This window comes from Chrysoperla carnea, chromosome 2, assembly GCF_905475395.1.
Source record: "Chrysoperla carnea chromosome 2, inChrCarn1.1, whole genome shotgun sequence".
NCBI classification, from domain to species: Eukaryota; Metazoa; Arthropoda; class Insecta; order Neuroptera; family Chrysopidae; genus Chrysoperla; species Chrysoperla carnea.
Genome location: NC_058338.1, coordinates 64,422,474 through 64,447,143, shown reverse-complemented (window position 1 = coordinate 64,447,143; position 24,670 = coordinate 64,422,474). Strand labels below are relative to the sequence as shown.

General features: G+C 31.0%; 4 protein-coding genes and 1 non-coding gene across 5 annotated transcripts; 2 read left to right on the top strand and 3 right to left on the bottom strand.

Annotated features, from left to right (window-relative positions):
- Window positions 1-344: 344 nt before the first annotated feature.
- Window positions 345-6,922, bottom strand: LOC123291612 (kinesin-like protein subito). The gene is made up of 4 exons (XM_044871960.1): window positions 6,702-6,922; window positions 4,771-5,345; window positions 2,915-3,147; window positions 345-1,726 (listed from the first exon to the last, which is right to left on the bottom strand). Exons 1-4 carry the CDS (start codon window positions 6,864-6,866, stop codon window positions 387-389), a joined length of 2,313 nt encoding a protein of 770 aa, XP_044727895.1. The 5' UTR covers window positions 6,867-6,922; the 3' UTR covers window positions 345-386.
- Window positions 6,923-8,077: 1,155 nt separating this feature from the next.
- On the bottom strand, window positions 8,078-12,410 carry LOC123291619 (RNA-binding protein with serine-rich domain 1-B). Its single transcript, XM_044871968.1, has 3 exons — window positions 12,307-12,410; window positions 10,989-11,405; window positions 8,078-10,532 (listed from the first exon to the last, which is right to left on the bottom strand). Coding segments are annotated over exons 1-3 (939 nt in total). The 5' UTR covers window positions 12,309-12,410; the 3' UTR covers window positions 8,078-10,012.
- Window positions 12,411-15,217: 2,807 nt separating this feature from the next.
- On the top strand, window positions 15,218-21,840 carry LOC123291620 (NADH-quinone oxidoreductase subunit B 2-like). Its single transcript, XM_044871969.1, has 4 exons — window positions 15,218-15,341; window positions 15,410-15,732; window positions 20,825-21,013; window positions 21,663-21,840. The coding sequence occupies exons 2-4, from the start codon at window positions 15,410-15,412 to the stop codon at window positions 21,799-21,801; spliced, it is 651 nt and encodes a 216-aa protein (XP_044727904.1). The 5' UTR covers window positions 15,218-15,341; the 3' UTR covers window positions 21,802-21,840.
- A 795-nt stretch (window positions 21,841-22,635) lies between these two features.
- On the top strand, window positions 22,636-24,269 carry LOC123291621 (NADH-quinone oxidoreductase subunit B 2-like). The gene is made up of 3 exons (XM_044871970.1): window positions 22,636-22,941; window positions 23,137-23,325; window positions 24,131-24,269. Exons 1-3 carry the CDS (start codon window positions 22,655-22,657, stop codon window positions 24,267-24,269), a joined length of 615 nt encoding a protein of 204 aa, XP_044727905.1. The 5' UTR covers window positions 22,636-22,654.
- A 315-nt stretch (window positions 24,270-24,584) lies between these two features.
- On the bottom strand, window positions 24,585-24,656 carry Trnah-gug. Its single transcript has one exon. It is a non-coding gene; the product is annotated as a tRNA-His (tRNA).
- Window positions 24,657-24,670: the final 14 nt, after the last annotated feature.

Below are 24,670 nucleotides of genomic sequence, written 5' to 3'. Positions count from 1 at the left end.
TGAAACTCACTTTTTACGTCTTGAGCACGCTATAAAAATTTTCATTTAGAGTTACCGTGATGACAGACACCCATATCAAAATTTTGTTCGTCTCATCAATATTTCTAAGCGTACCAAACTTGGGACTCAAATTGGTATACCTTGATATACAATTCATATACACACGGTATACCAAGCGAGGCACCTCTAGATGTTGACCTAAGGCTGGCTAGGCTGGCTTATTTTTCGCACTAAATTCGGGGAATTTTACACAGTTCATCATCAAAATTATAAACATAAAAAATAATATATTCTTTAAGTAACTAAATTAAACAAATATATTTATTTAAAAAAATAGAACGCCATTTACAAAATATAAAAAATAACACCAGGTTAAAAAAAATTAATTAAAAATTAGAGAAATTTATGCTAGCACTTTGATCATCATCACGTTTATCACCCTTATTATTTGAAATATTACTAATAATACTGTCGTTATCAGATTCCTCATCATCATTTTCGTTACTTAAATCATAAACAATATTATCGTTATTAATACATTGTAAATGTCGATCGCAAAGTTCGACATATTTCTGTGTTAAATCATCATGATCACTTTTTAATACTTCGTAATCACGTTTCGCATCTGCGACAATTTCCTTATAATATTTTAATTCATCTTGTAATTTTTTAATTAAAGCCGATTCCGATTCAGAACCAACATTCGATGGAATTTTCTCCGATAATCGTGTTCGCTTTGAGGTATCTCCTTCCAAATTCTCTGTATTGCATATTCGTGAGCGTTTGTTATTTGCTATAATAGTTGGTGCTTGTTCTTCCTCATTATCCGTTTCCTCATCATTCGATTCTTCCAAACTACTATTTATCGTAATTGTACTATAGTTAAAAGTGTCACGTTGTTTACATCGTTCGATCGCATTTTGTAAACGTTTTTCCCATTGTTTTTCATTATCGTTTAAAATTTCATTATATTCATTGACAACTTCTTCACGTTCGGCTTGTATTCGATGCTCAAATATTCTTTCTTGTTGTTGTACAAAATCTTTTAATTTACGATTTTCGTTTAGTAAATATTCAATTTGTTGTTCATAGTCAACAGTCGTGGTTCCATTTGAAGTTATCGATTCTTCCGACTTTGTTAATGATTTGTCTTTGGCTAAATATTGCGTGAATTTCGATAGACGTCTTGTACTATTAATCACGATAATGTTTTTTGCAATTGATGAAAATTGCAAGACATGTTGAGTTGTCTCAAACATTTGCAATCTAGGTGCAATATTTACTATCATTGTAATCAATTCGTGGCCAGATAAAGCCCGTTTTAATATTTGTGTCAATTTCGATTGACGATATGGTATCATGATTTTTGAATTATTCTGTAAATGTTGTTTATCGTGAATTAATTGTAAACAACGATTCAAAACCATTAAAGATGAATTGATATTATTGGATTCTTTTAAACGTACACCTTTATTTAATGTATCCTTGACTCGTTCGGAACCAGCTAAGTCAATGAAGCTAATGTTACTGATGATTACATCTTGATTATCAGATTGAATTGCATGCTTTAAGAGTTTTACTTTAAATATACAGTGCGAACGTGAGGAATGTTGATTGATTAATGTTGATGCATATTTGATTTTGTGTATACCATATTGGAGTAGTTGATAAGCGTCACAACCATTTTTTACAAGGTATGTTGTTAAATCTTTAACGTGTACGTTGCCTGAAAATAATATTTCAATTATAGATTTATGTATTATACCAAACATTTTTTCATAAATTCACTGTTTACACGTGAGGGCGCAAATTAGGACAACACTTTGGATTCAAGAGATTTTGATTAAACTTCAGGGAGTCATCAATATTATATCAGAAGACGGATATCATACAAGATGGCCAGAAATTTAAACTTTCATACTTTCTCCTGATATTTTATTAAATTCATGAAGATTTAACTCACATCGAAGGATAACGTCATTAGAAGGTAGAATTATTGACCAAATAAACTTGATATATGTATTATTCTTCTTAGAAATTCAGAGGATATTTTGAAAACTGTACGTTATATGGTCAAATTATCATCGTGTTTTTGGGTACTAATTACCTTTAGAAATAATTAGTGATTTTTACAATTTTTTTCGCGTGTACCGTTTTTTGTGATTTAATCGGTAATCTTAAAAGTACAAAAAATTCAAAAAAAATTATGTTTCGGTTTTTAGATTTTCAATAACAAAGATTCAAAAGACACGAATATTCACTTTATTTGATTGCTATACCAATTTTCTAAGAAATAACCGGAAATCGATTTTTTCGAAAAACAGAAACTAAAAATTTAAATCATTAAATGGATACGATTCTTAAACTTTTTGAGTCAAAATTACTTTCTGTCCTGTTTTTTATTGAAATTGGGTAAACAAAATTTGCCTCGATTATTCGGAATTTTCTTAAGAGTTCCCTTTGAAAAAATCGAGAAAAAAATCTCAAACAATTATTTGTTTTGAAATTGGATAAAACTTGGTATATTGAGTAATTTTAACCCAAATAAATAATAGTTTTTGTAATTAGCAAACTAAAAAATAGAAAATAATATTAAAAATAATAATGTTAATTTTGTGTTCCGTTACATAGATACATACGAAGCTAATAAAAGCATGTTAAAAACACAAAAATCGAGTTCATTCATTTGACAATCGATAGAGTATTTTTTACGGTATCGCCCGGGGTCTTATATGAAGCCCTATGTTTAGGAGGCGGCGATATCTCGAAAACAAATAATCTAGTATTCCAATAAACTGAATGATTTTTTTTTTTTTTTGTAGCTTTACCCTATATATTTCTAAAACACAAAGACACGAATTTCGAAATTCTTGATATTTTTCTAAACTATTGATAAAATCTCAAAAATATTTACCTTTACAATCTTGTATAACTTTTAGATTTCTACGATTCTGCATATGATGTAATGACGATTGCTGACTATCATTTTCATTTGGAAAAGTTAATAAATCATAAACATTTTCATTATAAATTTCAAAGAATGATATCCATACTGTGTACACGTAATTCTTTGTTTGATCACATTCAAAAGATGTTGAGCATGATTTTGAGGTGTCATATTCGTTGCTGATACGATTTTCCATTGCTCTGTAACAAAAAGTCTTCGTTTATTTTTCTTGTGAGCAATACAAATTTTTGTTAGGCAATGATTCATCTTATTCGTTGGGTACAGAATAAAGCTACTAAATTTATTTCAAACTTTTAAAAATAATTCCCATTTATTAAAAATTTTATGAATATTTTTCGAGACGGCGCTCAATTCGGTTCTGCACACTCAAGATCCCCGTAAGGGCAACTGGCGCCTATGTGCAAATTTTGGCGCCCCTCAAGTGTTTTGTTGTATAATAAAACTAGCTGTTACCCGCCCGCTTTGCGTGGCGTAAAATATACCCGCTTTGCTGGGCAACATCCCCACTTGCACCCCTCCCTTCACATTTCCTCGCTTTGGATAACATTTTTGTAATGTACACGTCATGCTCTTTTATTTGATACCCCACTTATATTTGTAAATATTCGATATTTCTTTCCCACTTTCTCGCTACACCTTTCTACCCTCCGAAGGTTAAAGAAATTTCTAAATGTAATTTAAAACATTCTGACCAAGTTTTGAACTATTAAAAGCCATAATTTAAAAATATGAATTTTTTATTCATGAACACCCCCGCAACCCCCCTTGTGGGTGGAATTTCGTAAAATCCGTTCTTAGCTGACCTCTACTTGGCAAAAGGAATATTCCTGCCAAATTTCAAGTCTCTAGGTCTTATAGTTCCAGAGATATCGTGATGAGTGACTATCTATCTATATAGATCTATAGAAAGTCTCCTATATATTTATAGATATTGTGTTAACTGCATTTTTTCTAAGAAATTAAGTGCTGAATACCTTGTGACTGCAATTTCAACGGTACAGTGTTTCCTACTTTATACTACCAACATTATTGTAACTCTCCTTTTTAACACGCTTTTTATGTACTGCTGTGATATGATTTTATTGCAATAATATTAATGCAAAAATAAATTAACAAACATTAAATGGTATTTTTGTGAAAAAATCGTAGGGTACTTCTCAAGAACTGATATATGGAGCCCCCTACGCTTTTTTGATAGCCTATCACAGCAGTACATAAAAAGCGTTTTAAAAAGGAGAGTAACAATCAAGCAAACAATCATTCAAGTCAAGCTAATATAAAGCGTGTAAAAAGATATTTGAGTAAAAAAATAATATAACCAGTATACTATTAAGGAATAATGTTGGTAGTATAAAGTAGGAAACACTTACCATTTTATAAAAACGGTTGTATCGTTGAAATTGCAGTCACAAGGTATTCAGTACTTCATTTCTTAGAAAAAATGTAGTAAACACAATATTTTATTATACAACAAAACACTTGACAAAATAAAAATAACTTTAATTATAAAAATTAAGAGGATAACTTTTTTTTATGCACTTGTTGCACAGTCCAGTAAACATGTTCTCGCAAGTCTCGCAACATAGCAATCGAGAGTAACTGGATTATATACTAATAAAATTCCGTGTGTACTTATACCCAATTCTATTTAATTTCTCAATTTCTATTTTAAAAATTTTTTATTTTTATTTATTTATTTTTTTTGAGCCTTTGTTTTTGGCGCCCGTGTGCACATATGGTAGCGAGGGCCCTGTGCACACTAATAAACTAATAAGTTTTTATAATTCTATTTTATTACTTACTTATATGTTTTCACGTGTAAATGACTTTCGTTGTCATTCTTCCAAAACAAAGTCAACAATTTCATTGTATTCTCATATTCGATTTCATACTCTTCACGATTTAATTCTTGTACAGATTCATTATTAATTTGTTTCATATACCCGGTAGGTGATTTAGATACATCATTATTTTTAATATGACGAAATATATATTCTAATGAGCGTGGTATAATACCTGGTGCATTAATATCACCAAGAATTGTATGTGTTTTCCCAGATCCAGATGCTCCATATGTCATCACATTTGTATCCACATCGTTATAAATTAAATTATATAATTGTGATTCTACACATTTGTTGAAGATCTCATTCTGTTTGACCGTATCGTTAAATATTTTATCGAATTTATATTTTTTGATGATAGTTTCATCATTTTTTCGACCATTACGACCGCAGTTGATATTTGACGTTGTTTGACATAAAAGTTCATTTTTGTGGTGATCAATTTTATATATTTTACTATCGATACCATTTTCCGTTGGTTTTATTCGTAGATATACTTTAAATTGTTTAGTATCGCGTACGGAAGTAGAGTTCTAAAACAAATTGCCAATTGTTTATTTATTGAAATAAGCTCAATATACTGTAAATATTATCGAAGATAATAAATGAGAACTCTAGGATATATCGAAATAAATTTCGATTTTTGCCCCCATTTCCTAGATCAGTTTTTTGTATTTTTAAAATACGTATTTTCGACTACCAAGTAGTCATCATCAGTAAGAATTAGCTAGTGATTACTCTTATTATGAATGTTACTCTTTGCTAATTTGGTGGCGAACTGCACGCCGCTTTGCTAATTTCGTGCAGTCCGCCACCAAATTAGCAAAGAGTAACATTCATAATAAGAGTAATCACTAGCTAATTCTTACTGATGATGACTACCTGGTAGTCGAAAATACGTATTTTAAAAATACAATCAAGTCTCTAAAGTGGTGAAAATCTCATTCATAGGGACTCTAACTAAGGACAACTGAAGCTAGCAGACAATTTTAAAAATTCGTGTAAAGTCATTTATAAGCCTTGTACCCTAACAATTTTCTTTAAAATGGATTAATTATTTACCAAAAAAGAATTCCTGAACGTTTAAACTTTTTTTAACGACCACAACCCTTTTTGTAGGGACTTTAAGTATGGAATATAGGGATGCATGAAAATTTGTAGTGTTTTTCTTTTCCATTTCACAGTAAAATGGTTACAATTTTCAAACTTTACCCTATATACAGTAAGAATCTTCATAAAGGATTCCTCTAAATAATAATTGAGAGGTAGGGTGATATTGAAACTCAAACCCATTGTGTGCGGAATTTTTGAAAAGGTTTTTAAAAATATATCTTCCAAAAGTCCTTCACGAAAGAAAATTTATACTACTTTAGAGTTCCATTACCAAAGTAATAGCAAAACGGAACCCTTATAATATCGTTCGACTCTAATGAAATTGGTACAGGAATTTAAAAATAAAAAGTCAACTGATTTATTCTTTAGAGTAATATTATACTAGTTTTAAGTTCCCCAAACCCTGCTACAAAAATTATTTCGATGCGGTATGTTAGTTGGACAGACAGTAAAGCTACATTAACGCCACTATAATAAAATTTTCATTATGTGTTTCCTTGGACAGATTTAAAAATGAATGGACGAGGGAAATTAACACAAAAAACGTCAAACCGCGGAAATTTCTAAAGCAAAATAGATCGAGATGCGGTTTTTTGCATTACGTTCTAAGAGGTATTTATAAACTTTGTGAACATTGCAGATTATCGGAAGAAAATTTCCCTTGTTTGTGCATTAAAAAATGCAATTTGACATACAAAATTTAGGAATGAATATATAATTTTTGATTATTTGAACTTGGACTTATGATAAATGCTAATCATCTTTAAAATACTCACCGTTGATTCATTTTCCATACTAGAATCAGCTTGAGTTTCGAGTTTATTTAATAATGGTAACAGCTTTCGTTGCCTAATATTTTTGTTTGTGATTTTCGTTGTCGCAACATATCCACTTATAATACTTGGATCTCTTGCTTGTAAATATTTAACTCTTTCATCCATTTTCGTTTAGATTAATTAATTCTACACTTATTTTTAACCGTACTCAATTTGTTAAAAAAATTTTGTAAAAAATTCGTTAAAACTTGTTAAAATTTTAAATGTTTATGTGTTGATCGTATTATTCCGAATAGATCAATTCCGATGACATTTCAAATATACGTCATGAAGTAATGAATTAATACTATTTGAAACAAAATATCAATGAAGAGATTGTCGATTCTTGTTCTTTTTATACCCCAGTGTATGTGTTCACTTTTACGTTCTTTTTGCAATGTGTGCTTATGTTGAGTAGATGTATTACACCGAAAAACAATAAATTTACAAAACATTCTTGTAGTTTGGGAAGTTAATTTACGAGCTGGTATGCATTTTTTTTAACAAAATACTAGAAGCTTGTTTTAGTCCAAAAGAATCATTAAAATGTATTCAAAAGACCAAAAAAATATGAGCTCAACATTTTTACTCCGACGGTGGCGAGGGTTATGTGCTTGATCGGTATGTGTATTCATCTGTTCCCTCATATTTTGACAATGAGGTATTGACGTATCGTTGAAAGCGTCTTGATCCTCCACTGGTTATAGACTATGTGACGGCACATTAAATTGAATATTGCGCCCTCTAGAAGACTTCTAGTCGTAGTAAAATCACTTGATTGTGTCGGATGCACGCGCTTCGCACACACATACAAACATTTATGTTTGTATGTTATATTATGGTCATTTCTTTGAACATCGGACAGCTGAGCTTGTAAAGCATGAGTAAAAACTTTTTTTACATAGATCTTGAGTAAAAATTTTTATAAATAAAATATTTTAACTGAGAACTTGTATATAGCACATGTTGTATAAGATAATAAGAATGCCAAATAGAATATAAAAATAATAGTCAGTTGAGTTAGCTGCAACGTGTCAACGATAACGCACAATCTGCTTAATTTTCATTATATTTTTTATAATTAAAAATTAAAATCGTACTGGTTGACACACTGACCATTAATAAAGCTTATCATAAATTATGTTCTATTATTAATTAATTAATTTCTATAGTTATGAAGTAAACGAGCGTTCAAAGCTACGTTACCGTCTGAAAATTGTAAACGCACCTTTTTAAAACACAAAATTGTAATTGCAGGAGTAAAAGAGTAAAAAAAAATTTTTCTCATTATTTATTAAAACAAAAGAAAAACATCAATTTTATCCCATAACTTCGGAAAATGTTCAAGTCAGTATTTTCGAAATGGTGTTTTTTGGCACCATTTATTTTTAAACAGTTGTCTTAATTGAACATCCATCATTACGAGATTAATAAAATTTAAATTATCGAAAGGATCAGGAAAGTTGGGATGATAAATTAAAATTAATATTCCTTCTTCTAGATGTATTGGATATAGTAATGATAGGGAAGCTAGTGACAGTTTTTAAGTCATTATTTGAGCAAGATTGAGAACACATTTTATCGATACTGACCCAATGAGTGAGTAAGCTATTGGTCTTCCAACTCGTATGCGTTGCAGGATCCGAATGGAGGGCTCGAAACGTCGCAAAAAAATTTTTTAATTGTTCAATTTGACCAAAGAGGAAACTTATTTTTATCGATTAATTTAAGTCAAAGAAATGAGAAAATGTAAGTCTTCTATTCGAAATATGTTGTAATATGCGTCGTCCCAGGTGTTAAGACATTGCAAAAATATTTTTAAAATGTACAAATTGAACAAAGATTGAGCTTTTGTAAGTAGATAGTTGGTGTAATAAGTAAAAGGAAAATCATTGTCTTCCATTTAATTACAGTTGCAAACACCGTCTTCTAAGAGCTGAGAAGTTTTCCCAGGTGATAGATATTTCAAAAATAATTTTAAAATTTACAAATAGATCAAGGTTGAGTTTTTGTCAGTAATAAGTTATTCCATTACAGTTGCAAACAAGGTTTACATTTTCTCATTTCTTTGACTTTAATTAATCGTTAAAAATAAGTTTCGTCTTTGGTAAAATTGTATATTAAAAATTTTTTTCGGATCCTGCGGAAAGACTTAACCATGCTTAAATTGTGCGAAAATTTCTGTCACCAGCTCCCATACCATAAAGCCGTATTAATAGATTTTTCGACTTTGACCAAATACGGTGATTTCAAAATTTTATAGAAACAAAATAATATTAGTTTTTTCTTTTGTTTGGACTTGTCATTTTAGAAATCATTTTCTTGGTATCAATATTATATTTTGAAGTTAAAAATTTTTCGTTTTTGATCACATTAAATACTTTGATTAAATACAATGGCTATGGTATATCCAAAACATCTAAGCACCAAGTGTGTAACTTAATAACCAAAGAGAAATAGTAATTTTGCACTTACTCCTGCCTTGAGCTTGTTGTGCTACTTATTTTTGAATTTGAGGAAGAAAAGACACCTTTTACAAATCTTATCGGTAATGATTCTCGTTATTAAAAAAAAAAGTTGTCCCAACACAAATCTCTTGAAGAGCATGTTATTCCTTTAAGATCTTGTGTCAATTTTATTAGTGTACTAAGTTTTGTATCAGAATCCACGCGAAAGATTGTATTCATAAAAATCGTAGATGAAAATGCTGCCTTTTGCTTATCCCATTATACAGAGTATAGTTTTAAAAATAGAAAATTTTTCTCTTCAGGTCAATATTTTAAAACCTTAAAAAAATCAAAGTTTCTCTGGTTAAACAGCTAGCCAAAAATTATATATAAGTGCCACTAAATAACTCACATGAGCTTAAACATCAATCTTTTTCTCCATCGTGAGATAAAAAGTTATAATTATGTTGACTTAGGCGTTCAAAGCCATAAAACTGTAATATACCAACACACTCTAGTTAAAGAAAAATCAGCTGAGATCCAATTTCTATAAATTAATTAATTATCGTTTAAAATCGATACTTTAAGTATCGCGTAGCGTAACACGCAGCAGGAGTAGATGCTCTTTAAATCTTTTGATTCTTATAAAGGAGCTTTAAAACTTTAATCAAATATTAATTTTTAAGTATACTCCGAAACTTTGCTTAATTTCCCTTAGATTATCAAACGCACAGTGCAATTCAATAAAACTTATTTTGTGAATTATTTTATGGTTTATATTAGATAATTAATTTCATGAAATAAATGTAGCATATAAAATAATAACTATCGTGAACTACTAGAACTAGATCTACTATGTCGACGTCGACTACGAACAGGACTACGTGAATGCGATCTGGGTCTACGTCTAGGTGGTGGTGGCGGTGATCGTCGCCGAATTGGAGAACGTCTACGGAATCTTGGTGGCATCGGTGATCGTCGATGCATGGGTGGACCTCTACGAATTGGAGGGGGCAATGGACTACGTCGTAATGGCATTGCTCGTGGTTTCTGCATTAAAACCGGTGCAGCAGTTATTTCTTGTCCGTCAATTTGACCACCATCCATATGTTTCATAGCATTTTCAGCTTCATCAGGTGTAGTGAATTCCACATAAGCAAAGCCTCGTCCAAGATGGGTATGCGTACGATCTACTGAATATTCAACACTTTTTATTTGTCCATATGTTGAGAATATTTCTACAATGTGTTCACGATTTACTGTTCGTGTTAAACGTCCAATGTGAATTTTTGTTGGCCGTGGTGTTGGTGACCTTTCACGGCGTTTACGTCTGGATGATGGAGATCTAATAATTAATTAAATAAAATATATTAATTAAAAATATTTTAATTTTAATTATTGGTATTTATAAGGCTTTGACAAAGTATTTTAAAGTTTTCACTGACAGAATGGCTTTACATATAAAGTTTTCATTAAAAGGTTTAATTTAAAAAGAACACACTAATTACATTGAAAGATGAGAATTTATTTTAAGTAAGCATTATGTTGATATTTACGAGAGAACGAAAGTCCTTTTGATCGCTATCTCCTATAATGAAAAGATTTTTGAAAACCGAAATTATGATATTTCCGCCCTAAACATTGACATTTTGAAGTTCTGTTTGAGCAAGATATTGAGTTTTGAGGGTATGATTTTGAATGAAGTATTTCATTTTATTCTATATATTTCTTCGAAACCTTCACTAAGAGCAGATGCTCCCAATTCAATGTAATTGGCGACTTGTAATAATAACATAAATACCTTGATCGTGGTCGTGGTTTTGGTTTATCGTTTGATGGGGTGCTGGTTGGTTTACGTTTATCATTTTCTTTATCTTTTTCATTTTCTTTTCTCTCGTCTTTCTCCTTTTCACGTTTATCCTTATCTTTATCCTTAATTTGACTCTTACTACGACTACGTGCTTTGTGTTTGGGTCGAACACGATCTGCTCCGCTACTGGAACTAGAGGATGAGCTCGATGATGAACTGGATCGTGAAGAAGAACCGCTACTGGAACTACTCGATGATCTAGATGCACTTGAAGAATGATCAGAGCTACTGTCTGATGAACTGCTGTCACTACTGCTTGATCCCGAAGTTTTTTTCTTATCACGAGATCGTTCTTTATCTTTTTTCTTTTCTTTCTCTGATGTTTCAGAGGCAGAACGATTTTTAGCCCTATAATATTAACTTAAAATTAGCTAATTTAAATTATATGAGTGTTTAATGATTATTATAAAATTTTTAATATTAGATTTTTGACCTTCATCCCTTCATAACTAATTTTAGCAAAACCACGTACTACGTTTTGAAATAAAAAAAGAAAATTCCAAATTTTATCTTTTGTACTAGGATAGTTTAGCTTAGTTTTGCCTGAAAGAGCGTTGCACATGCTTTTGAGGGATACCTATATAATAATAATTTATATATTCTAGGATATAGCACGTAAAAAAGTCCATGAACCCTAACTTTCTGCCGCGTAGTAAATAAGCTCCTTAGTCGATCTGGAGCATTTTCTCTCACATTAAACATATATATATGGCAGATCGACCATTTTCGAGATAGAGAGGGTGTAGAAATCTGGTGAAAAAACTGGACCCTAACGCCTGGAAGCAACGGTAAGTTCAAGCATCCGTTTTTTATAAACCGGGAAAAATAGTGATAGACAAAATTTTTTGGCGGCTCCTAAATTTATAGTTAGAGAAAGTTAAAAAAACGCAAATATATTTCCTGGGTTAACTTTAAAATTCAATTCACAAAGTTTAATGTTTTTTTCTTCGTTAAATTATAAAAAATAGCACCACTAATCATTCTTTTTTCTTATAAAATATAATCCTAGAAACTTCCAGATTTTTAGTACTATGTCTTGCAAATGAGTAAAAATATTAAAATCAAAGCCGGCGTAAAATCAATTTATTTTTTGAAAAAAAAGGACCTAAATAACAAGGAGTCATTTAAATATTTTTTTCAAAATCATAAAAGATAACATTTATTCATAATTTTATCAGTAGTAATTTTCACGGTAAAAAGAAATTGAATAAAATTATGATGATATTTCATAATTAAAAACTGAACTTACATAATTATTCACTTGAAAATCAGAAAAAATATTTACACCTATTAATTATTTTATGGCTAACATACAGACAGATGCAAAATATAAGGAAGGACGCTTGCCGGAATCATAACCAAACAAATTGACATAAGCTAGTTATTTTAATAAAACAAAATGTTACTAAGTACTGAAATATTTTATAAAGGCTCGCTCAGATCATCACATTTAAACAGCAAATATTTACGCAAGTGGCTATCCGCACAATACCGTCTACGGTCTAGACCGTCCACGGTATACCGTATACGGTCTATTTAGACGCGGTATGAAATTATTTTTGCCCTTTTATACCGTCGAGCCCTTATACCGTGTGCGGTATAGTCTCGTCCACGGTATACACAATATAGATCGGAAGGCTTATTTGAAGCAAATGAAATATACCGTGTGCGGTATAGTCTCGTCCACGGTATACATTATACAGACGGGAAAGCGTATTCTACAGAAATGTAACATACCGTGTGCGGTATACTCTTGTCCACGGTATACATTATACAGATGGGAAAGCGTATTCTACAGAAATGTAACATACCGTGTGCGGTATACTCTCGTCCACGGTATACATTATACAGATGGGAAAGCGTATTCTACAGAAATGTAACATACCGTGTGCGGTATACTCTCGTCCACGGTATACACAATACAGATGGGAAAGCGTATTCTACAGAGATTTTTTGCCGTGCGAGATTTTTAACCGCACACGGTAAGCTATAACACACGGTATGCGTTTATACAGAGATTTTCAAGCCGTGCGACGTTTTTAACCGCACACGGTATGCGTTTATATTGGGATTATTAAGCCGTGAATGGTTCTATACCTCACACGGTAAGCTATAACACACGGTATGCGTTTATACAGAGATTTTCAAGCCGTGCGAGGTTTTTAACCGCACACGGTATGTCATAATAGACTGCACACGTCTAGATAGAACTTGTAAGACTTGAAATTGCTTTATACTGCACGCAGTGAGCTATATCTCACGGTACATCTATATATTTAACTTGTGGAGCCTTGTATGCTTTTATACTAATTAATTTGAATAAAGTAAGTAAGGAGCTTCGAATTGATAATAAAAATTGAATAATCTTCCACAAAAAAAACTACATCCTCGTAGATGATTAAAGTACAACATAATGTACAACTGATACAAGTCACAGTATTTTACTATGACTTGTGGAGTGGAGCACAAGTCACAGTATTTTACTATGGCTTGTAGAGTGGAGCACAAGTCACAGTATTTTACAATTACTTGTGGAGTGGAGCACAAGTCACAGTACTTTACTATGACTTGTGCAGTGGAGCACAAGTCACAGTAGTTTACTTCCTAGTAGACATAGGGCTAGTTCGACCACATAGGTACTAACTTTCCCACCAACTAACTTCGGTACTAAGTACAGCTACGGACATAAATGCCGTCTTCTTTTGCCAACTGACAGTGTAGAGAAATAAGACGACATTTCTGACCGTAGCTGTACTTAGTACCGAAGTTAGTTGGTGGGAAAGTTAGTACCTATGTGGTCGAACTAGCCCATAGAGCAGATTAAGTAGCAGACTGTCGTAAGTCTGATGTAGTTTTGACAGAATACAGCAGAACTATGTCAGACTTACAGCAGTCTGCTTCTTCATCTGCTCTATGTTTACTAGGGCTGTGACTTGTGAATTGAAGCACAAGTCACAGTATTTTACTATGACTTGTGGAGTGGAGCACAAGTCACAGTATTTTACTATGACTTGTGGAGTGGAGCACAAGTCATAGTAAAGTACTGTGACTTGTATTTGTTGTACATTATGTTTTACTTCATCCATGTCCGAGGATGTAGTCTTTTTTGTGGAAGATAATTCAATTCTTATTATCATTTCTAACCGTATATACTCTATTGTAAAACAATTTCTTCATCAGCTGATTCTAGAAGTCGATCCATTGTGCAATTTTTTTTATAAATAGAAAGTGTTGTTAATTTGAAAAGTTAAATTATAAGATGATAAATACGATAATAAATAACACACAAAATATCATTCACAATCAATTTTGTAATCTTCCTCAGATGATTCTTGTCTCCAAAATGTCTACCGCACACGGTATGTTACATTTCTGTAGAATACGCTTTCCCATCTGTATAATGTATACCGTGGACGAGAGTATACCGCACACGGTATGTTACATTTCTGTAGAATACGCTTTCCCATCTGTATAATGTATACCGTGGGCGAGACTATACCGCACACGGTATATTTCATTTGCTTCAAATAAGCCTTCCAATCCATATTGTGTATACCGTGGACTATACCGCACTCTTTATGCGGCATAAAGCATAAAGAATATACCGACGGCATAAAGAGTATACCGACGGCATAAAGAGTATACCGACGGCATAAAGAGTATACCGTGGACGAGACTATACCGCACACGGTATATTTCATTTGCTTCAAATAAGCCTTCCAATCTATATTGTGTATACCGTGGACGAGACTATACCGCACACGGTATAAGGGCTCGACGGCATAAAGAGTATACCGTGAAAAAGTATACCGTGCACGGTATAAGGGCCCCACGGTATAAAAGGGCAAAAATAATTTCATACCGCGTCTAAATAGACCGTATACGGTATACCGTGGACGGTCTAGACCGTAGACGGTATTGTGCGGATAGCCACTTCCAATATTTACACGATAGCGTTAAATACAAATATGTAATTTTACACAAGCGTTTATGTAACTTTTTGTTACAAGTTTTCCTCTATCTCGTACTTTAATTTCAAATAAAATACTTTTAATATATACAATAACGATACTCCGACCTTCTTCTTTTATTCAATTTAATTTTAACCATTTTAACAATATGTGAATTTTTAGATAAGTTTGGTTGTATTATTAATTGCATGGGAACAAGCCTTTATTCTTTAAAGGTGTCAGCTTGACCAACTTTATGTCAAAGTAACACTGAAATTAGAAAGACGAAGTTTTGTTATTACTTTTTTATTACGTAAACTGCAGAATAACCAAGGTATTTATTTTGAGAATATTTTTATAAAAATTTTTTCACAAATAAATTAAACTACGCGTTGTTTTTAGATGTTACGTTCTGCAGTTGGTGTGTGTCACAATGCCAATTTGGCTCCAGTTTCACTTGTTAAAAATTTAACTGGTGCATTCGCTGTACAATCTAAACATCAAGCAACTATAGCAGCTCCAGAAGTTCGAGCTGATTTAGCACCACGTAGACCTACATCACCGTTTCAAGTAAATAAAAGTAATTTAGGCGAATATATTACAGCACGTTTAGATGATTTACTTAATTGGGGTCGAAAAGGTTCTATATGGCCAATGACATTTGGATTAGCATGTTGTGCTGTGGAAATGATGCACATTGCAGCACCCAGATACGATATGGACAGGTTTGATTTTTTAAATTTTAAATTTGCATATTAAAGGTTTTAAGCTATTTTAGTATTAGTTAATAGCTCTGCCTCAATGGCTATGCATTGCTGATACGAGCGTTCGTGAATTCTTTCGACTAGAGCTCTTAGTAAATTATCAGCAAGGGTCGAACCTCGTTGTGTTTATTTTAGGCTTGACATGAAATAACAAATAACATGGAAGTATCGTCCATAAAAAGACGTTCAGGGGATTGAGTAATCGTTATTTTGCTCAGTGCCTAGTGCCTAGTCGAAATCTTATCGGTTAAACGTAGCCAATAAAATTATAGGAAAATTAATTGGAAAACAACTTTCTCTAAATATTTTCTCTTAATTTGGATTATTGTTCGCTATTAAAATTTTAGATTAAAATATTTAGGATATACATTAATTAATTCTTAGAAATATTTTTCCATTCTCTGTTTTATTTTTAGAAAAACCTGTTTTTCTGTAGTAGGTCCCTTTATTATTTGTTTTAAATTAACGAGAATGCGATGATTAACGGATTATGGAAAATCGAAGATTGGAATAATGGATTATCGTATATTCCCCAGATAGTAATATTTTTATTTATTATGAATTTTTTTATGAACCTGGAATTTGATTTTTTGTAGAAGTGTAAACTCTACGCACCATTTTATACACACACACATGCAAATAATTTCAAAAATGATTCAATAAAAGAAATTAGCTATACTTGAGTTGTTTTATCGAGGCCAACTTTTTGAACTTGTGTTTTTGAGCCTAATAGCACAATTTAATTGATTCGAATTTAAATTTTTGCTAAAAATAAGTTATTTTAAATCAGAATTAAAAGATGCAACTACTTAAATTAAACTGTGTGCTTTAAAAATGTACTTTTTTTTTTTTAATGTTGGCCTCGATAAAACAACTCAAGTATAGGCACGTCAATGCCAGTGAATACTAGTTTACCTAGATATTTGTAGCTGTGGTAAGATATATAGTCTTCGTGGGCCACCTACTGATTAGAGTTTGTGTTGCGCTTCACATAAATATTCTAGAATTCTCACCTTTTCAATACTTATAAGTAAAGGTGAGTTTTCTTCGTAGTATAATTAGGTGACAATGTGCTCAATTTAGAATGTTAAATACATTTTTGTCCCATATTGTCTCTAGGTACGCGACAAGTTTGTTCCGATGTAAACTTAACATAACACCTTTAAATTGGTGTTTGTCTATGCCGGTTGAATCCGTGTCTTTCGAAAGTAAAATTCGATTATGTGGCATGGACGAGTTTCGTATTGTAACATGGTGGCGTTTGTCGTTATTTAGGACCTGGTAGGGGGTCTTATAGAAAGGAATTGAACAAAGATTTTCAATGAAATCCCTCTAAATACACTACTGATATATGCGTAAAAGACACTTCATTTCTTATTCTTTGTACTTCAAAATCTTGAGAGCTGGAATTAATGAATAATTATTAAATTAAATAAAATACGTGTACTTTTTTTTATTATGAAACTAAATTTTTACATTTGGCTCCTTAAATATTACGTTTATTCTTTTTTTTATTTTGATTTGCTGTAAAAAGTATATTTTAACACAAGTTTTATTGAACAAATAACTGCAATCAAAAATAATATTAAAACACCCAAAATTAATCCAATTATATCTAGCAATAAATACTTATGCCATGATAGTTCTGCAGCAGGACTACGTAAATGTTTAGCTCCTTTATGTCGGATTACATATTCGATCCACCAGATAGCACGATCCAATGGTTTGGTTTCTTGATCCCATATTAAAGAAGCTATTTCATTTACATTTTCTTTATATATTTGGTTACTTGCTACATCGGTTATGGATTCTAATAACAATTTAGTGGATAATTTTTTATATTCTAATTGTTTGCCTATTCCTAGATCTACAATTCGTTGAACATTAAATTGTTGATCTACTCCAAATGGAATTCCAACCATAGGAACACGACTACTTATAGATTCTTCTATAGATTGTAGTCCCCCCTGTGTTACAAAAGCAACAACATTGGGATGATCTAATAACATTTTTTTTAAATTATATTTTATTAATAGATAATTTTTTAATTTTTCTACAAACCTAAGACATCTTGTTGTGGCAACCATTGTTTGATAAAAACATTTTCTGGTTTGTTAGCTAAATTACTGCTTTCCCATTTCCATATAACATTGTAGGGTAACTGTTCGAAAGCTCTTAGAATATTTGTTCTTGTATCTTCAGGTAAATTTTCACTTCTTACATTTGAACCCAAACTAAAGTAAACTACACCTTTTTTTGAATTATCCAAGTAGCTTTTTAAATCCTAAAAGAAAAAAATTTGAATTTTAACAGATAATAAAAGTACCAATAATAATAAAGTAAGTAACAATATTAATAGTTAGATTACCTGTGGTAATGGTTTCCTTTCTCGTTCATGCATGCCTCCAATTTCAATATATGCAGGTACATGGGGTTTTGCAATATGAAATATTGGATTAGTGTTGATCATTACTAAATCTATCGACCTTCTCAAATCTCTAATATCCGTTTTTACCGTTTTGAAATGTTTTTGCACCGATTCATTCAAAAGCGGAGCACATATAAAATGAGAAAACACCCTGTATTCAATATTATGCCAAACTAATCTTAAACGCTCCCAAAAACTTAATTTCGGTCCACTTACTTCTATCAATCCTCCATTATAATTCGGATCAGGTGGATTTCCAATAGCATCTAATACGTCGATATGTGTTTCCAAAGACGAAACACCAATTGCTGGACAATTGTAAAGTTCTTTAAATGCTAAGAATTGTACATTACTCAACATTTCAACAATAAGTAAATCAAAATGTTGTTTGCCGGAGTTCGTTATTAATTGTTTTACTTTAGGTGAACCTAAAATTCTGTCAGCTATTCGAATAATTCCAGGAAAGTTTCGTTTTCTGTTAGCCATTGGAGATTCTGGTACAGATTGACTTTCTTCTAACCATTGTGTAACACTAAACGCTCCGTACGCCTCATCATGTACATCAATTTCTGTTAGATTTGTCAATGTTGAATCTCTGATTGGATCAGGAGAGATTGAAACAATTTCATGACCTCGTAATGACAGTTCTTTGATTATTGGTCGATAAAATAAATGATGACTTAATGACGGTGATGGTATTACAATTAATATTCTTGCGCTGATAGCAAATTTTACATAAAACAATAAAACTATTAAAAATTTAATTAATTTATTATTCATGTTGTATTGTACAACCATTACTTAATAATTTGGATCCTTTTACTGAGCCAGTCTGTTATAATGATTAGGATTTGAATAAAAGTTGATCTATTTATTAAAATTAAATTGTCATAATAGATAATATTCTTATCTCATTAAAAATTTATGTACGAGGTGTTCCAAAAGTATTGGTGCAGAATTAAAACTCGTCAAGGTATTAAGATATCGAAAAATGTATAGAAGCTGTTATGATTTATCACACGGAGACGTTGAATTTGATCTAGAAAGTTATTTTCAAGACGAAATAAAAGTAAAATTCATTTTTTAAATAGATAAAGCACGGTGTTTTGTATCGTGTTTATATACAAGAATTTTTGTGATTCAGTTACGAAATGTATATCATATTTTTAGACTCATTTTAGTTAAAAAATGTTGTTCATTTGGCCACCAACGAGAAAATGAGATGTATTTAAAAATGAACAACATTTTGAAACTAAAATGAGTGTCAAAATCATGACATTTCTGAATTACAAATTATTTATTTGTCTTGACTTTTACACATCTAATGTAAAATTTTTAGAGGCTTAATAAAAAAAAATGCTTATATTCTTTATCCTATGAATGGAGATTTTTTTTGAATCTTAATATCCTGAAGACTTGTTCAGCTGTGTTCATACTTTTTTCCACCCTGTATGTAATATTGTTAATTGTTCTATGTGTGATGACCTTTTATATCTTGAAAAATTTTAAATTTTCTAAAAAATTCTCTAAAGCTCTTTAAATGCTAAGAATTGTATATTACTCAACATTTCAACAATAAGTAAATTAAAATAATGCTGTTTATCTGAATTCGTAATTAATGGTAAGATTTTGGGTGAATCTAAAATGCGATCATCAACTCGAATAAATCCCGGAAGTTTCTCTTTCTGTCAGTCATTAAAGATTCATTTTTTTGACTTTCTTCTAACCATAGTGTTACACTAAACGCTCCATACGCTTCATCGTGAACATCTATTTCTATTAAATTTGTTAATTTTGAATCATTCATTGAATTAGATTTGATAAAATAGGTGATGACCTAATGATGGAAATTGTAATGCCATCAATACTTTAGCGCTAATTGTAAATTTTATAAGCAGCAATACCTTTATTAACAATTGTGAGATTAACAAATGTGAGATTAACAAATGTGAGATTAACAAATACTGTGAGATACATAGTATTTTACCACTCATGATGTAGTACTACTGTAGTACACTATTTAATAATTTTTACAACTGATTGTATGAAGTAATTTAAAATTAATTCAATATATACTCTAGATAATATTCTTAACTAGTTTATAAATTATCTATATGAATTTTATTGAATGCCCGATGTGTGGTGTATTTTCTTAGCTGTAAAAAAAAAGAAGAATTTCAAAAGAAAATTTATATGCAATAAGTTGTTTCTCGAAGGCATGTATAAACATATTAAGGAATCCATAAAGTTTTTTAGTTTCAAGTTCTTTATTTTTTAGAACCTCTAAAATCGAGTTGGTTTTCGGGGAATTTCTCCGGGTCGAACTATCATTGTAAATGGATCATGCACCTTTCTAAATCGTTAGAATACATCATCACTAACATTCTTGCTCTATTTTAAACTTCTTCAGTGTTGATCAAATTGATTAAAAACGAAAATTTACTAAAAAAAATTGCTGTAAAATTCTCGCCTTTTTTGAAGTTCAACCACAAGTCTGACATTAATTTTTGAAATTATTTACACATCAATTTGTAAACAGATGTTTTATTCAGATTTCAAAAATTCTTTAAAACAATTTAAGACAAAAATGAAAACAAATTGTTTGAATACATTTAATCATTCAAGATATGGTGTGGTATTTCGTGCTTCTCCACGTCAAGCTGATGTAGTTATCGTAGCTGGTACATTAACAAATAAAATGGCACCAGCTCTTCGTAAAGTTTATGATCAAATGCCCGAACCACGTTGGGTTATTTCAATGGGTAGTTGTGCCAATGGTGGCGGTTATTATCATTATTCCTATTCAGTTGTTAGGTAAGTACATTTAAAATTGTTTGGGTATATGTACAAGGTGTTTTTATAACATCACATAAACGACTAGAATAATAGATTTTGTCGAGAAAAATGTTTCGTTCGATTTTATCGTGGCCTCGAATTTCTCTTGACCATCAGGATTGTTTAAAAATTATCTATATCGATTGTTTTATAACCGGTAAGTTTAAATTAGAAAGTCAGGGAATATGACCGGGAATTAATCTGCAAATCACGGAAATCTAAGAAGTATAAAACATTATGGAAATTATCTATCTATAAAATGAATTTCTATGTTTTTTTGTCGGTTTTAATTATCTTAGGCTATTTATATCTTCGATTATAATTATCTTAGGCTATATTTTATAATTTTTTTCTAACTATTCTGAGAATTTGTCAAATTGGTTGGTTCTCATTTTGGAATATAATACGTAAACAAGAACTAAAAACATACAAAAATTCACTTTTTGTTGACTAGATCAGCATAGTCATTAGTTATCAAGATACTGACGAAAATCTCTCCAAAAAGCGATTTCCATTTAATTTACAAATTCCCTGCTTTATTACATTTACGTTATGATGCTCACTCACGAAGTTTCAAGTATGCTATTTAATAACAGAATTTATAATTAACTTAAAATTTGATTTATAGAGGTTGTGATCGAGTTATTCCTGTTGATATTTATGTACCAGGATGTCCACCAACGGCAGAAGCTTTAATGTACGGTGTTTTACTTTTACAGAAAAAAGTAAAGCGTATGAGTACACTTCAAATGTGGTATAGAAAATAAATAACGATGTTTCGTATTGTAAATATTTTGTTAATATAAATTTTAACATGTAATTTTATTGAGATATAAACAATTATAAAAAAATATTTTTGTATCATTTATTTTTGGAACAAATTTTTATTTCATTTTGATTTTCATAGGTAAGCTGTGAGAAAATTACGTGATAAATATTTTCAAATAACAGTAGTCGAATTCTATAACTCCTGAAAATCTAAATATTTTAATGAAAAAAACCATGAAATTTATTGTATAAAGAGACCACGATGAACAAAATTTTGGGTAAAAGTTCAGTTTAGGTCCTTTTTAGTTCACTTTTGCTGAATTTTTTAATAATTATTAATGTTATCAAGTGGTCATAGTGTCCGACAAATTAATTCTCTGCTGCGCTTTTTCAGACCGATAGCGTAAATTGATGTTATGATGCTTATTTGAAAACGCAGCACTTTCGAAAAAGTCGTAGGGAGAAAGTTAGGTAGACTCGCTAAAAGAAAGCCACTCACGAAGTTTCAAGTATGTATTGATTATTTAACGAAAAAGGGTGCTGTCCCGTGGACTATACCATATATTAATACTTTACATTGGTCTCTGATTCTTTTTTAATATTAGCCTCCAATTTCTCTCGTTATAGCTTATATCAATGTGATTACTTCTAGAGCAGCCTATCTCTCCTTGGAGGCGTAGTTTTGCTTCCTCGACAACGAATTTTTCTTAAAATTTTGTTTAACGTTGCTATGACAATGTCATAATGACATTAAGAAAATAATATTTATTAGAGCGAATACAATTTTGTGTTAGGGCTGATTTATATAACATTAAATCCAAGAAGATGGTACATTCAAAAACGTTTAACGCAATGTTATCTAAACTAAATAAAGGAACACCTTACTTGGAGAATATTATAAGATCGATAACTAATAAAGATGTCATACCTGATACACATGAAGATACCGCTAAGAAAAGACCATATTCGCCATTTGGAAAAACATATAAAAATACAAAATTAGTAGAATATGCTTTAGTAAGAACTGATGATTTAATTAATTGGGCTCGTAAGGGCTCAATATGGCCAATGACATTCGGTTTGGCATGTTGTGCTGTAGAAATGATGCAATATGCTGCTCCTCGATATGATATGGATCGGTATAAATTTATTAATCAGATTAAATAAAACCTTTATGATTCTATGATCAATATTGATTCTTTCTTTATTGATAAGAGATTTAAGCTAGCAAATTATTTCTTATGATGAGGAAGCTCTTAATCTAAATTCATATCTTTTCCGTTTTATGCATAATTTGTAGCGTATTTGTACTTTATATTCGATTGTTTTTGAAGGTTTGGCACTGTTTTTCGAGCATCGCCCAGACAAACAGATATGCTAATTATAGCTGGTACAGTTACAAATAAATTTGCAACAGTGTTAAGAAAAGTGTACGATCAAATGCCCGATAATAAGTGGGTAATTTCAATGGGTAGTTGTGCGAATGGTGGGGGATATTATCACTATTCTTATTCAGTTGTCAGGTTTGTCACTATCACATATTTTCAACGTAGTACTAGTAGAAAAAAAAATCGATGTTGAGTTTATAATATGTTACGTTTTGAGGTCGCCCTAATTCTAAAAATACCATTGATTTGATTGTGTAACCGCCTACCTGTTTTTCAAAACGAAAACTTTAAAATGAAAAACCATATATCAATTCCTCATATAATATAAAGAAAAAAAAAGCTTGAAAAAACAGGCATATGAAATTCGGAGTCTGAGTGGGGGTGAGGTTTAACCAAAATTTGTATTCACAAAATAGTTCTCATTCTATTTGTCTTTATGAGACTTACATTTTGATAAGTATACAATTATATAAACATTCGAGAATTTTTCTTTCAGTATCGGATTTAATCTTGTGGAGGGCTAAATAACAAAATTTATATTTCACGAGATCGGCTACAACCATTTGGAAGAAAATTTGTATACATATAGTATTTAAAATAAGAAATTTATTTAGATAGGTGACATTCCTGCAGAATCGAAGTTAAGAAAAAACAATTATAAGATAATAATTGTAAAACCAACCAAACAGTTAACAGCTTATGTTTTCTGTATTTTTTTTTAAATTTTTACATATATTCTTGTATAATAGAAACATTTTTTGAACAGTTATCTTTAAGATGATGAAAATTCTAAGATCCACATGGGTTAAGTCTTGGCTTTGGATACGTAATCTCTCTACGTATAACTTTTTGCCGCATTAAATTTTTTATACATAAATAGAGGCCGTGTGGCATTCATGCCTAACTTTTTGATAACAATTCTATGTTATAATAATTTTAGGGGGTGCGATCGTATTATACCCGTTGATCTTTATGTACCTGGATGCCCGCCAAGTGCTGAAGCATTATTGTATGCAGTTTTATTGCTACAAAAGAAAATTAAACGATCTAGTACATTACAAATGTGGTATAGAAAATAATTAATTTGTATATACTGTAGACTTTTTTAAAAATAAATTTTGGTTCTATTGAATAAAATGTGTAAAATATTTTAAAACCACCGAAGGCTGTTCTGATTATTCTTGTTGATCACTTGAAATTTTCTTACAACGATAAATGAGAATGTTTCCACAAATGTGATTTAGAGGTACTATGGAATCAATATATGCATAGCACAAGCATACAATTAGATAAAATTTTCTGAGAACAATTAAATATTTTTTAATATTTTATAAACATTATATGATAAAAAATAAATAAAAAAAATTGCTTCCACCGTGACAATGTTTTCACATTGCCGTGACCAGGATTCGAACCTGGGTTACTACGGCCACAACGTAGGGTCCTAACCACTAGACGATCACGGCTATTGGAAGACTTG

What these genes read in the sequence shown, in the direction of transcription:
- LOC123291612 (XM_044871960.1), bottom strand. Translation starts at nt 6,866, where the DNA reads ATGGATGAAAGAGTTAAATATTTACAAGCAAGAGATCCAAGTATTATA. An exon ending in GTATGGAAAATGAATCAACG is followed by an intron (nt 5,346 to 6,701) that starts GTGAGTATTTTA and finishes AATTTGTTTTAG; the next exon opens with AACTCTACTTCCGTACGCGA. An exon ending in AGTTATACAAGATTGTAAAG is followed by an intron (nt 1,727 to 2,914) that starts GTAAATATTTTT and finishes TATTATTTTCAG; the next exon opens with GCAACGTACACGTTAAAGAT.
- LOC123291619 (XM_044871968.1), bottom strand. An exon ending in AAACCACGACCACGATCAAG is followed by an intron (nt 10,533 to 10,988) that starts GTATTTATGTTA and finishes ATTAATTATTAG; the next exon opens with ATCTCCATCATCCAGACGTA.
- LOC123291620 (XM_044871969.1), top strand. Translation starts at nt 15,410, where the DNA reads ATGTTACGTTCTGCAGTTGGTGTGTGTCACAATGCCAATTTGGCTCCA. An exon ending in CCCAGATACGATATGGACAG is followed by an intron (nt 15,733 to 20,824) that starts GTTTGATTTTTT and finishes TAATCATTCAAG; the next exon opens with ATATGGTGTGGTATTTCGTG. An exon ending in TATTCCTATTCAGTTGTTAG is followed by an intron (nt 21,014 to 21,662) that starts GTAAGTACATTT and finishes TTTGATTTATAG; the next exon opens with AGGTTGTGATCGAGTTATTC.
- LOC123291621 (XM_044871970.1), top strand. Translation starts at nt 22,655, where the DNA reads ATGTTATCTAAACTAAATAAAGGAACACCTTACTTGGAGAATATTATA. An exon ending in CCTCGATATGATATGGATCG is followed by an intron (nt 22,942 to 23,136) that starts GTATAAATTTAT and finishes TTGTTTTTGAAG; the next exon opens with GTTTGGCACTGTTTTTCGAG. An exon ending in TATTCTTATTCAGTTGTCAG is followed by an intron (nt 23,326 to 24,130) that starts GTTTGTCACTAT and finishes TAATAATTTTAG; the next exon opens with GGGGTGCGATCGTATTATAC.